This window comes from Leptonotus elevatus, chromosome 9 (assembly GCF_054856555.1).
Source record: "Leptonotus elevatus isolate MCC_2025b chromosome 9, RoL_Lele_1.0, whole genome shotgun sequence".
Classification (NCBI taxonomy): Eukaryota; Metazoa; Chordata; class Actinopteri; order Syngnathiformes; family Syngnathidae; genus Leptonotus; species Leptonotus elevatus.
The window spans coordinates 19,270,824-19,281,610 of NC_141247.1; the positions used below are offsets into that span (position 1 = coordinate 19,270,824).

The window sequence follows — 10,787 nt, forward strand, 5'->3', positions numbered from 1 at the left end:
CACACTCGGGAGTTCATAGGTTACAGATACTGCTGGCGAGGCGGCTTCGCCTTTGTACGGCGAATACAACTGAAGTCTACGCGGGAATTGAAGCTAGCGCCGCCAGCTTTAGTGAGGGCAAACCTCTCCTCATTACTGAAAATGATATGATAAATAAGATATTACACGATCAACTTTTTTGTGTTATTTAGATATTTAACTAAATTCAAAACGTTAACACAATATTCACATTTAAATTCAAATTGATCTTGAAGATTTAAAAAAAAAAAAGACTGCTGTTGTGAAGTTTAAGAGACGTACCTACGTTATTTCTCATCTTAACGTTTAACATGTTTTAGTTTACAAAAAAAAATACAATAAAATAAATACAAATACCGCGTAAAATAATAGCTTGTACATTTACAAAAGTGCCCGCTCGGAATTGTGCTGTATTTGGAACCTGTTTTATTTGTGAGTTTGATTGTGCACACACATTGTTACTGCATATGCCGAGCCGAGGGGGAAACAATATACAGTACTGTACAATGTGTTATTGATCAAAACTCAAAACAATATCAATTCAGAGTAATTTATTGTTTAAAAGGGGAGGGCGGTGGAGAGGGCGCGACGGTGAAGTTTGTCGTTGTCTCTGAATGCGTTCAAGACATTGCAAAATCGTACAGTCGCAGACTTTATGACAGAAAAGGCGCACCATAAAAATGAATTTTCTATAAATTCTTGCCCATAGGTGTTATGTTTAAGCTATGTTTTTCTAAAAATAAATCTGATTCTATTTAACAATTGGTTGATATATATGCACAATGTCATTTTTACTAAAGAGGACGAATGCGAATTTTTTTTTAACACAAAACTTTAATAATTGTCATATGTGTGCACAAATTAAGTAAAAGAAATATGATACGTTACATTTATGTATTTCCATTGACAAATATTGTACTAATACGGACATTTTTTTCTGGGAGTTCTCAGATGTCCGAGTTTAGCCCGAACCATGAATGCAGCGTCAGTGTTGGGGTTTAGTGACTGGATTGAGGACGTTGCACACTTACAGTCAGACTGAAAGTGCTTCACCCACTTTAGGCTCCTGATTGTTTTAGGTTGTTCTTTTGAACAAAATAAATAAATAACATAATGGAAGGGTCCATTTGCAACATCCAGGTGCTTCTTCGTGCTGCTGAGTTCCTGGAGAGGAGAGAGCGAGGTCAGTGTCTATTTATTCACAACAAACGTCAGTAAAGGCGGCGAAGTTGCCTATCGTCAAAACAACAAAACGCACAGTGGATCGAGTGCAATTATGATCTGCAAACATGATATGAGGACGAAAATAGGAGCAATAGCACGCGAGCTGATCGATATGCATGTCCAGCTATTTTGGACGAGCTCTCCATTTGACTCAGTGACCTACATATCGCTCACATCATTGTACTCAAAGGCGCCAATCTGCTCTACTTTCAAAAATAATCCGAGCGTCCTTTAGCGATTGTGACGGCGAATGAGCACATCCAAGAAAATATTTTGCGCTGTTTAATTCATCGGCAGTACTATGTTCGCATTTAAGGCTATTTTACGCGAGAGATTTCCGATGTTAGCATTTTGAACAGTGGACATTTTGAGGCGGGTGATGGCGCCAAAATCAAACACAGCTGATGCCTATGACGGACTCGACTTTCGTCTATTTTAAACGATCGTAAACGTTCGATACAGTTAACATCTATAAAAAAATATTTAGATAAGGAGTGATGAGTTTTGATGGCTGCGTCAATATTGGACTAGTGGATAACACGTCTGCCTTACAGTCCTGCGGTTCAGGGTTCGAATGTCGGCCTTCCCATGTGAAGTGTGTACGTTCTTGGGTTTCCTCCCGAATCGTTCCTCGTTCTATATTAGGATGTCTAAAATCAAATATCATACTTGGAGGCCACATGTAGACTCTTACTCCTGTCAGCAGTTTAAGGGTAGGATGGAGGGAGTTTGACATATTTGTGATGATGGGTTTTCCAGAGGCTGAACACGGCTACGCTTCACTTCTGCCTCCCAGTCCGACTCTGTCTGATAAGAGAAGCAAACAGAAGAGCAAGAAGATATCTGCTGGTGGCAATAGGTGAATGCATTGCATAATACACACAGCTGACACCAGGGCGTGGTGTGCTTGTTTGGCTTTTAGCGTGGCAGTTATGATTACCGTCATTTGTTTGAATTAACACACCTTTCTTATGCTGTTAATGCAGGTCTGCGCATAATGAGCTAGAGAAGAACAGGTGACTATTGACTAATATGTTGGGGAAGAATGAGCCACGTTTTGGAACGACTTGCGGTCATACAATTTTGTCGTTGTGCTTTGCAGACGAGCGCAGCTGAGGCAGTGCCTGGAGCAGCTCAAGAAGCAAGTTCCTCTATCGTCGGACTCGGTGAGGAACACCACGCTCAACCTGCTCAGGCGAGCCCAGTCGCACATCAAGGTAGGAAAGTAGTAAGCGTGAAAACGAGGAGTTGTAATCAAACACTAAACTGAAACCTTAATAAAAAAAATAGTTTTCATGCAAGAAGTGTGGAAAAAGCTGTGGTGTCTTTTGTGAGAGGTCAAGAAGGGGCCAAGGTTGTAGTAGTTTGTGAAAACTAACGAAATAAAAATAAAATTGAAAGAAAAAATCATTAACAAAAAAAAGATACCTTTTTTTTAAATACTTAACTGAAACTACATTTTACTGTTATAAAACTATAATTATTATAGTGGAAAATCTTTTCATCTTTGTCAATACATTTAGTACATGAGCTTTCAGGGTTCGTTTTAATATATTTATTTAAGTTTCACTCTATGGCCGTATTTAAGGACGGTCAAACAGATGTTTGGAAATTGTAGTTTACTTTACTTTATTACACAATACTTAGTCACGTTTTTATATGTTGCACTAGACAAAACTTAAAAAATAAAGTAAAATTAAGCATTAAAATAAATAAATAATCAAACCTGCACTAAAAACAAACTGAATTTTAAAAATCTATTGAAAATGAGAAAAACGTAATACTGTATTCTGAAAAATCCCAAATTTTATAAACCTGGTAGGGGCAGTCGATATTTTGACTCTCTCATGTAAACACTTTTGGTAGCACATAATATTCCACTCGGCCCTCATTAGATGCAGTGCATTTCTACACCCCCGCAAATTACAAGCACGATCATATCATTTGTTAAATGAATGCGTCTCTTTTTTTCTTTTTTCTTTTTGAAGAGAGAGCTCAGTATTGTTCATTTGGTAATCTTACCGATTCGACATGTCATCATTGCTCTCTCTCTCTTTCTTTTCTTCTCTTTTTCTTTTTTTTTGTGTGTGAGTGTGTACTCATTAATTCACCTAAAACCTATTAAAAATCCAATACCGTTCACCTAAACCGAATACTTCAGAATCCAGCTAGAGTCGTGAGGTTGTCAGGAGACCAGAGGAAGGATCAAAGAAAGGAAAGTGAAATCCAGCACCGACCAGACATCACCTACTACCCTCCGGGTTACCAACCAGAATCTTTCACCAAAATGAATGCGTCTCTGACCAATCAACACTCAACATTCTTTTGTGAGAGACAGAATATTTGATGAAGCGCTTGTGATATTGTGGAAGTGGTCATAACAATGTGCATGGTTTGGCTTTCCCACGAGTGATTTAAATATTTAAAAATGCTCACATTTTAATGCTACATTCTGTACTGCAAACTGACAGCTGTTCATAATATTTCAGTCTTGTTAACTACTTGAGAGAGTCAAAATATCGAAGTGAAGTTGTCCACGTCTGAAAACGACTACAATATTGTCTTAAATATTGCCCTGATCATTTTGTAGCTGCCCCCTAACGTTTGCTCACATCTCCGCTGAACGCCGACCTTTTTCATTTCAGAAGCTGCAGGAGCAGGATGAGCGGGCGGAGCAGCTGAAGGGTCGTCTGCGCTGGGAGCAGAGGGAGCTGCAGGTGCGTCTGGAGCAGCTGCAGCGAAGGGCCGAGCGGATGAGGAACAACAGCCAAGGCTCCACCATGTCGTCAGAGAGGTCGGACTCGGACAGAGGTGAGTTTTATCTCCTGGCAGTAACTTTTAAGATTTTTTCTACAAATGGAACCCCCCCCCCCCCACCCCCCCGCGCGCGTTTTCCTTTTTTCACATCGCTTATGTTTAGATGCCATAGAGAAGTGCTTTAAAGAAAAACAACTGAGTACTGTACCAAAAATAGCATGTTCGAGAGACGTGTACACAACTAGAACCTGTGTAAACCGATATGCATTTTTTGAGGCCGATACCGATTTTTGGCAGAAAAAAAATACAGATTAGCAAACAAATCATATAATGCATAAAATCACCCCCGTCCCCCCCCATTCCTTTTCAATGGGTGTCACTTACGCACGAACTTTCGCTAAGATTTTCTCTGCTGACAAATTTAATGAAGTATACAAGGTTATTGTATAGATTTATGTGTCAATAATAAAACCGTTCTTACTTGCTTACAACTGCTGTACTGTATATGGTAAGAGTATATAACAGGGCTGGAAAAATAGCAATCAAGAATATTTGATTGAGATTGAAATCATGATTAAAACAATTTGTGATTTCAAAACTTAGTATTTATTCAACTACTAAAGCTGCTTAACTACATAAGTGTCATCGTGTGTGTGTGTATATATATATATATATATTTATTTATTCCTGTTAGCATTTGAATGGGATCCTCCCTTCACTTGTAGCATTAGCGCTAGGCTAGCGATGTTTTAAAAACAAAGCATGTATTTAAATATACAGTGGATGTAATTGTTACTGTCATTTGTTTTAGTTTTACAGTTAACTCCAACTGGGGTGTCATTAAACGGTTTAAAGGACGCTTAGGGACAACAGAATAACATACGCGACACACTTGCTAGTTGCTAATGCTACGCAAGCAAAAATGGTGCATTCAGGGTACTTTCACAGCGTCGGAAATTTTGTTTTTCTTTGATTATAGCGTTTTAAAGGGAAATTGGCCGATTGTTTTGGCAGATGTTTGAAGGGCAATAATGGGCCGATTATAATCGTCGGCCGCTTAATCTGTCAAGCCCTATAAACAACAGCCTACGGTGATGCTAAGCTAACGTGCAGGCTTGTTGACTTACATTACCGTTGATGGCACATTCGCCCCTGCAAACATGGCTGCCACATTGTTGTGCTTTCAGCCTGCTCTAGTCTACTGTAAGTTTATTTATAGCCATAGATCAGCGCAAGCTAGGAACACATGACCAGACAGTCTTTTGATGGCGCCACAGGTACTGCACAATGGTTAGAAATTAAAACGGGTGTATGCGTGAACTTAAAACGTCCTCCTTCCTGTTTGACGCCGTCTGTCTTTTTGCTGCTTTCAGAGGACGTAGAGGTGGACGTGGAGAGCATCGTGTTTGACTGCATGGACTCTGACGAGCCGCACATTGCATGCAGCGCTGCTGATCACTGCTACTCCACTATGGACAAAACCTGGCTATGACAGCAGCTATTATCATTCTCGTCATCATCATGGCAGTGGAGAGGGGAGGAGGAGAGAACATTCCAAAAATGAACAGGGTGAGGACAATGATACTGCACAAGTGAACGACCCCCTATTTCTACAAAGGCAGTTTTTCAACATTGCTTGAATGTTACATCACAAGCGTAATCATGATTTCGGTTATGAATGAGCTGTGTCTATTTGCACTGAAGAGCAGTTCACATCACTGGGCTAGGATGGCTGTATCAAACATATCCAAAGCCATGAAGACATTCATTTTGTAAGGGATTTGTAAAAAGAAAAAACTCCCCCCAAACATAACAGAGACTTTTTTTTAAATTTTTTATATGCCTACACTGACTTCAGCCTTAAACTAGATTTGCTCTAGTTGATTGTTAGAGCTTTTCTTAAGCCTTACAGTTTATCTTGGTAAGGCCACACGTGGCCTGCACTTAAAACATTAATCTCTGCTATGGTTTATAATACACCATGTCATTTTATGTTTTCTTTCGTTGCACATGAACATCCTCGCATTGCACTTGTCTCCTAAGAGTTGTGAGTAAATCTGAAGTGAAAACACAGGTAACAAGAATGATTTTGGTGGTCATTATTGCACAATGACGTGACTGTGCCTGAGATTCATTTGGTGTATTTCTTTACACACTCGAGTCTGTTATGACGTGTGAGAGTTGTCCATTCTTGCACAGCCATGGCTCTTCTTGATCACTATTAACTTCCTTAGGTAATGGTTTTGCTGTATGACATTGTATATTGCTCTATTTAATAACCGAAGGCACATTTTGCCCTCACTTTTTTTGTATATGCAAAATGCCTTATTACCTTTCTAATGCTGTTTTATGTATGCATTCGGACTCTCTCCGCCCAGTAATATTATGTAGCAATTATTTTTTTGTAATGATGTAAGCTTTTTATGAATAAATATTTTCTATATTTAAAATGTTTGTCCTTATTTATTCAACACAAAAGAACACATAGGTAAAAACATGGTGTAAGAATATTCCATTGATTTTTTTGAAACAATATCTCTAAGTGCAATTGTTATATTACTAAACAGCCATTACAATCAGTCATGCAAAAGGAATCTGCCAGCTGTTTAGCTAATTTAATAATAATTTAAATTTAAAAAAAAAAGATAAAAATCTGACACAGGTAATAAATCTGCATTAAACATTGAATTCTGAAATGTTGACCAAAGCAAGCAAAACAAGATTAAATGCAAACAAGATGCTTGCATGAAGGCAACAGGAACAGTTTTTTGAGCTGATGTGGAGCGGAACATGATCAGGATGACAGACGCAGGTACGAGTGGGCTGGAAGAGGCTCGGCTCGGTCATTCACGTGGTCCACCCGCCGCAGCAGCAGTTTGCTTCCTCACAGAGGCATCTAGTCAGATCAGTCGGTTTCTCCAAAATGCATCGTTGCATTTAGGAGGGATTAATGACAAAAGTGTCCCCCGAAATCCGAGGCGAAGGAATCATCACACGTATTGTTTCTTCTGAGCCTGCGAGGCCAAGCCTTTGGCTTTCTCTTTAGCTGCTAGTGCCGTCTCTCTCGCACGCTCTGTCGCTGCTTCTGCTAAACTTCTTGACGGCGTTTCACCTGCACGACAATTCAGAAGAGGCAGTTGCAGTCGGGTTTGGCTGTTTACTGTAGTTATTCAAAATATAGGAAAAACAAAATGACTTTATTTCGAAATTAGGAAAAAAACAGCCATCAGGATTCGGGAAAGTATTTTTCACTTTTGGACTTAAACTACAGATTTTTTTTGTTTTTTTGACGCCATCTGTAAATAGGTTTTCAATCCCTCTTATCAAAATGCCCCACTTTAGAGCACCGTTACGCAACTCAAGCTTTGTGCTAATGTTTTACACGCACTACTAGATAAAAGAACGCTGTCACTGACAGCAGCCAACCGAGAGTACGCCATAGAATCCATTTTGACCTCATCTCTAATAGTACCACTTTACGTCCTTCATACCTTGCATTTTGGCCAGCACGTACTCAAAACCCTTCATGGTCTTGGTCACACTCTTCTTAAACCTTGCAAGACCGAATTTCTGCAAAGACAAAACATTTTTTTTTTTTATTGAATTCAAAGCAGACAGATTGATTTTAGCCATTCCAATCTGGGCATACTCCATCACACGATACTATATTATGCACCAATTATCCAAAGGTGCATACCAGTTACTCAATTTCTTTCTTGTATGTTGGTTGGGATAGTTTTTGCGTTACAGACCTGAACAGCCCTCGAGAGTCCATACACGTTGGAAGATATCCAAGCCTCCCTGTTTATCTCCGTCCAGCTGCCATTCTCAGGGTTAATTCGGTATTCGCACCGCTCTTTCACAGACTGGGGGGGGGGGGGGGGGCAAAGATGGTTGAGCATAGGCAACATGAGGTCATTTAATACGACACGAATAGGCGAGAAACAACGTTGATGAAGAAATCTGGTCAGTGAGGGTGCCAAGAGCTTACAGCAAATTTACGGGAGCTGCAGCAATATAGGGCAGAACAAAATCCAGATTCATTGGAAATTTTTAAAAATATATACCGGTAATCAATAAAATTAACTTCTTTTTTTGGTCCGTTTACGTTACAACAACAAAGATATGAATTGCAGGCACCACATTTGACTGTTTTACAGTACTTTGTCCTTTAGCAGACTCGGTTCAATAGAGGGGACCAGAGTTCAAAACAAACATGGTGCATCTGCATTTAGCTGTTATGCTGCACGCAAATGAAATAAGCTGCCAACAGAAAAGTTAGCCCCAAATGTAAAGGATGAGTAAGGTCTTTTAAAGCATTTCTATATTTGTTTCCCTATAATTTTGTTCTTGTGCCGTACATTCTTAAAAAAAACAACGTTGTAAATTGTTTTTTATCTACTTTACGTTAAATGGCTGAAAATATTATTTTAATATTTTATTTATTTATTCAATATTATATTACATTATATTTATACAATATTATAATCAATTATTAAATAAAAGGAAATAATAAATGAAACAAAAATAATAAAAAAACAATTAAAAATAAAGCTGCCTTCCCTTAGTTTAATAACAACAGAGAAAAATAGTAAATTTTTTTTAAAGGGGGGCATTATTGAATGTCATTATCTTTGTCTGAGATTGTAGTGTAGTGTAGTAATGTGTAAAACCAATAACATTTGGCTAATTTTAGCCAATTTTAAGATATCATATCGGCCAATTAAATCAGTTGGCCGATTGATTGCTCAGACCCTACAAAGAAATACATCCAAGCCTGTCTTAAATTGACATTTTGCCAATTATATGGTTGTCGCACCATGAGACGAGCGTGGCTGATGTTCCACGTCAGCGTGGTCATCGTTCTTTTCTGAGGGTCCACAACGGAGTCCTCCACGATGTACGCACAGCTGGCCATGTGCTTTGGAAGATAGCGCTCCATCCAGCGTGGAGCGTGGCTCGTTTTGGTCAAAAGACGTCTGGAAACGAGGCAGTTGCTCGGAGTCACCTCTCGGAAAATTATGTCTTCAGTCAGGACATGGTGACTGAAAGGGACACGAAAACAACTTGGTATCAGGAGGATTAAAGGTAAAGAGGATTAAACCAAAAAGCAATAGTTGTGTTGAAGAATGTCATCATCATTTGCTTTGCTTTACATTTCACTTTCAGTGTACTTTTAGGCAAACTGATTAAGTCAATATCAGTTGGACCATTGACCTCACCTGTAGGGGTTTGGATACCGTTGCCAGAAAGCAACGCAAACTTGGTCCCAGGAGCTTTTCAGCAAACCCGCGCAGCAGAAATACTTCACCATTGTTCCCTCCGGTTGGCGTGGAAACAACCTGTGGAGACGAAACGTGAGGTGAGTTCAAAAAAAAAAAAAGTTCCGACATAAAGAGGAACTATGGCCGATATGAGAATAATTAAATAGCTGCCTCGCCCACTCGCCTTACAGCCAAAACATTTTAGTTTCAAGGGAGCGTAGTACATTTGAGAGTTAAAGTTAAAACGTCTGGCTACCCACGCGAGAACGTAGTAATAGTCAGAATGAATAAGATACATTTCATGTGTAATAGCGTAGCTGTCGTATCGTGTCCGCACTCTTTAACCAGCATAGCTAGCCCGCGCTAGCCTAGCATTCGGAAAATTATGAATGAACGGCTCGAGAACTACGTGCGGTCTCAAACCTAGAAAAGACGATCGATGCTAATTCCAGAGGTAAAAATAATTACCTCAACGGAAAAAATCTTCATAGGGCGAGTATATTATTTTTTCCCTACTCGTACCAGGTTGTAGTTATCCGTGTGACAAATGCTGTCAAAAGCCACACGGACGAAAGGGAAGGTCACACGATGACGTCATGTCCGGTATAATGTGAACCTGTGATATCTTCATTTGGCCACTTGAGGGTAGAAATAGACTGCGGGTATTTTATATTGCTCAAACAACTGTACATTCATTCACACTAACCGTTTACTAAAGTTACGCTTTGCAATATAACATCTGGGTTAAGTATTATGTATTATTTTGTTCATTTATTTGGAACCTAACCTAACCTAAATGTGACTGGATTTCATGTACAGCATGACTGGTTCTATGTGAAGTACTTTGCAAGCAAGTCCTTTGTGAAAATATAATAATAATAAAATGTACTTAATTATTTACTCACAGTATATATGGCCATTCCCCCCGACCATTCACATTATCAAGGGTCTTTTCCACTGAAATGGGTCAAATGAAATATATCAGTAAAAAGTGAACTTTTTCTTTAAATAGTTTGATTAAATAACTGTTTAATTCATTATAACTAAATCAATTGTGTATTAACTTTATGTTTTATACAATAAATGACCTGGCTCATCTGTCCATTATAAAAAGCAAAAGTTTAGGTTGCTAACTTTTATGAAATGTCCACCCATCCATTTTCTATATGGCTTTTCATGTGCCGCCGTCAGATCAGGCTCATGCTCTTTCAAGGTAGCTTGTTAGATCAGCGGCTGTTTACGTTTTGCAGCATCCAAGCCCTCTTTATAATCTAGCATAAAGAAAACATAAAAAAAAAAAAAAAAAAAAAAAAACCCTTATAACTAGGTTTTTGGGACCATGGCAATATTTAAAATAGGTTTGTATACGTTTTTGGGAGCAAATGAGTTAAAAGGCTAAAAAAACAACCCTAACCCTAACCCTAACCCTAACCCTAACCATAACCATAACCATAACCATAACCATAACCATAACCGTACACGTCCACCGCGTAAACATTGACAACCAAAAAAACGAAAAAGTGC

The 10,787-nt window shown here is 38.9% G+C and overlaps 3 protein-coding genes across 4 annotated transcripts in view; 2 read left to right on the forward strand and 1 right to left on the reverse strand.

Moving 5' to 3' along the window:
* The first annotated feature begins 1,028 nt into the window (after positions 1-1,028).
* On the forward strand, positions 1,029-6,443 carry mxd3 (MAX dimerization protein 3). Its single transcript, XM_086085770.1, has 6 exons — positions 1,029-1,201; positions 2,002-2,101; positions 2,229-2,258; positions 2,345-2,459; positions 3,888-4,053; positions 5,373-6,443. The coding sequence occupies exons 1-6, from the start codon at positions 1,132-1,134 to the stop codon at positions 5,489-5,491; spliced, it is 600 nt and encodes a 199-aa protein (XP_085941896.1). The 5' UTR covers positions 1,029-1,131; the 3' UTR covers positions 5,492-6,443.
* Positions 6,444-6,600: 157 nt separating this feature from the next.
* prelid1a (PRELI domain containing 1a) lies at positions 6,601-9,857 on the reverse strand. Of its 2 annotated transcripts, none has more exons than XM_086085768.1 (6): positions 9,732-9,857; positions 9,222-9,341; positions 8,819-9,044; positions 7,752-7,865; positions 7,491-7,569; positions 6,601-7,111 (listed from the first exon to the last, which is right to left on the reverse strand). In XM_086085768.1, the coding sequence occupies exons 2-6, from the start codon at positions 9,311-9,313 to the stop codon at positions 6,990-6,992; spliced, it is 633 nt and encodes a 210-aa protein (XP_085941894.1). In that variant the 5' UTR covers positions 9,314-9,341; positions 9,732-9,857; the 3' UTR covers positions 6,601-6,989. The 2 variants fall into 2 exon arrangements, with proteins under 2 accessions (XP_085941894.1, XP_085941895.1); XM_086085769.1 differs by having other exon boundaries at positions 9,786-9,832.
* Positions 9,247-10,787, forward strand: part of flt4 (fms related receptor tyrosine kinase 4) — a 98,546-nt gene continuing 97,005 nt past the window's right edge. Inside the window, exon 1 of the mRNA XM_086085761.1 lies at positions 9,247-9,361. The gene's annotated coding sequence lies outside the window, so the exon portion shown is untranslated. The remainder of the gene's footprint in view (positions 9,362-10,787) is intronic.

What these genes read in the sequence shown, in the direction of transcription:
- mxd3 (XM_086085770.1), top strand. Translation starts at nt 1,132, where the DNA reads ATGGAAGGGTCCATTTGCAACATCCAGGTGCTTCTTCGTGCTGCTGAG. An exon ending in GAGCCCAGTCGCACATCAAG is followed by an intron (nt 2,460 to 3,887) that starts GTAGGAAAGTAG and finishes TTTTCATTTCAG; the next exon opens with AAGCTGCAGGAGCAGGATGA. An exon ending in GAGGTCGGACTCGGACAGAG is followed by an intron (nt 4,054 to 5,372) that starts GTGAGTTTTATC and finishes TGCTGCTTTCAG; the next exon opens with AGGACGTAGAGGTGGACGTG.
- prelid1a (XM_086085768.1), bottom strand. Translation starts at nt 9,313, where the DNA reads ATGGTGAAGTATTTCTGCTGCGCGGGTTTGCTGAAAAGCTCCTGGGAC. An exon ending in CGGTATCCAAACCCCTACAG is followed by an intron (nt 9,045 to 9,221) that starts GTGAGGTCAATG and finishes TGTCCCTTTCAG; the next exon opens with TCACCATGTCCTGACTGAAG. An exon ending in TCAGCCACGCTCGTCTCATG is followed by an intron (nt 7,866 to 8,818) that starts GTGCGACAACCA and finishes CCCCCCCCCCAG; the next exon opens with TCTGTGAAAGAGCGGTGCGA.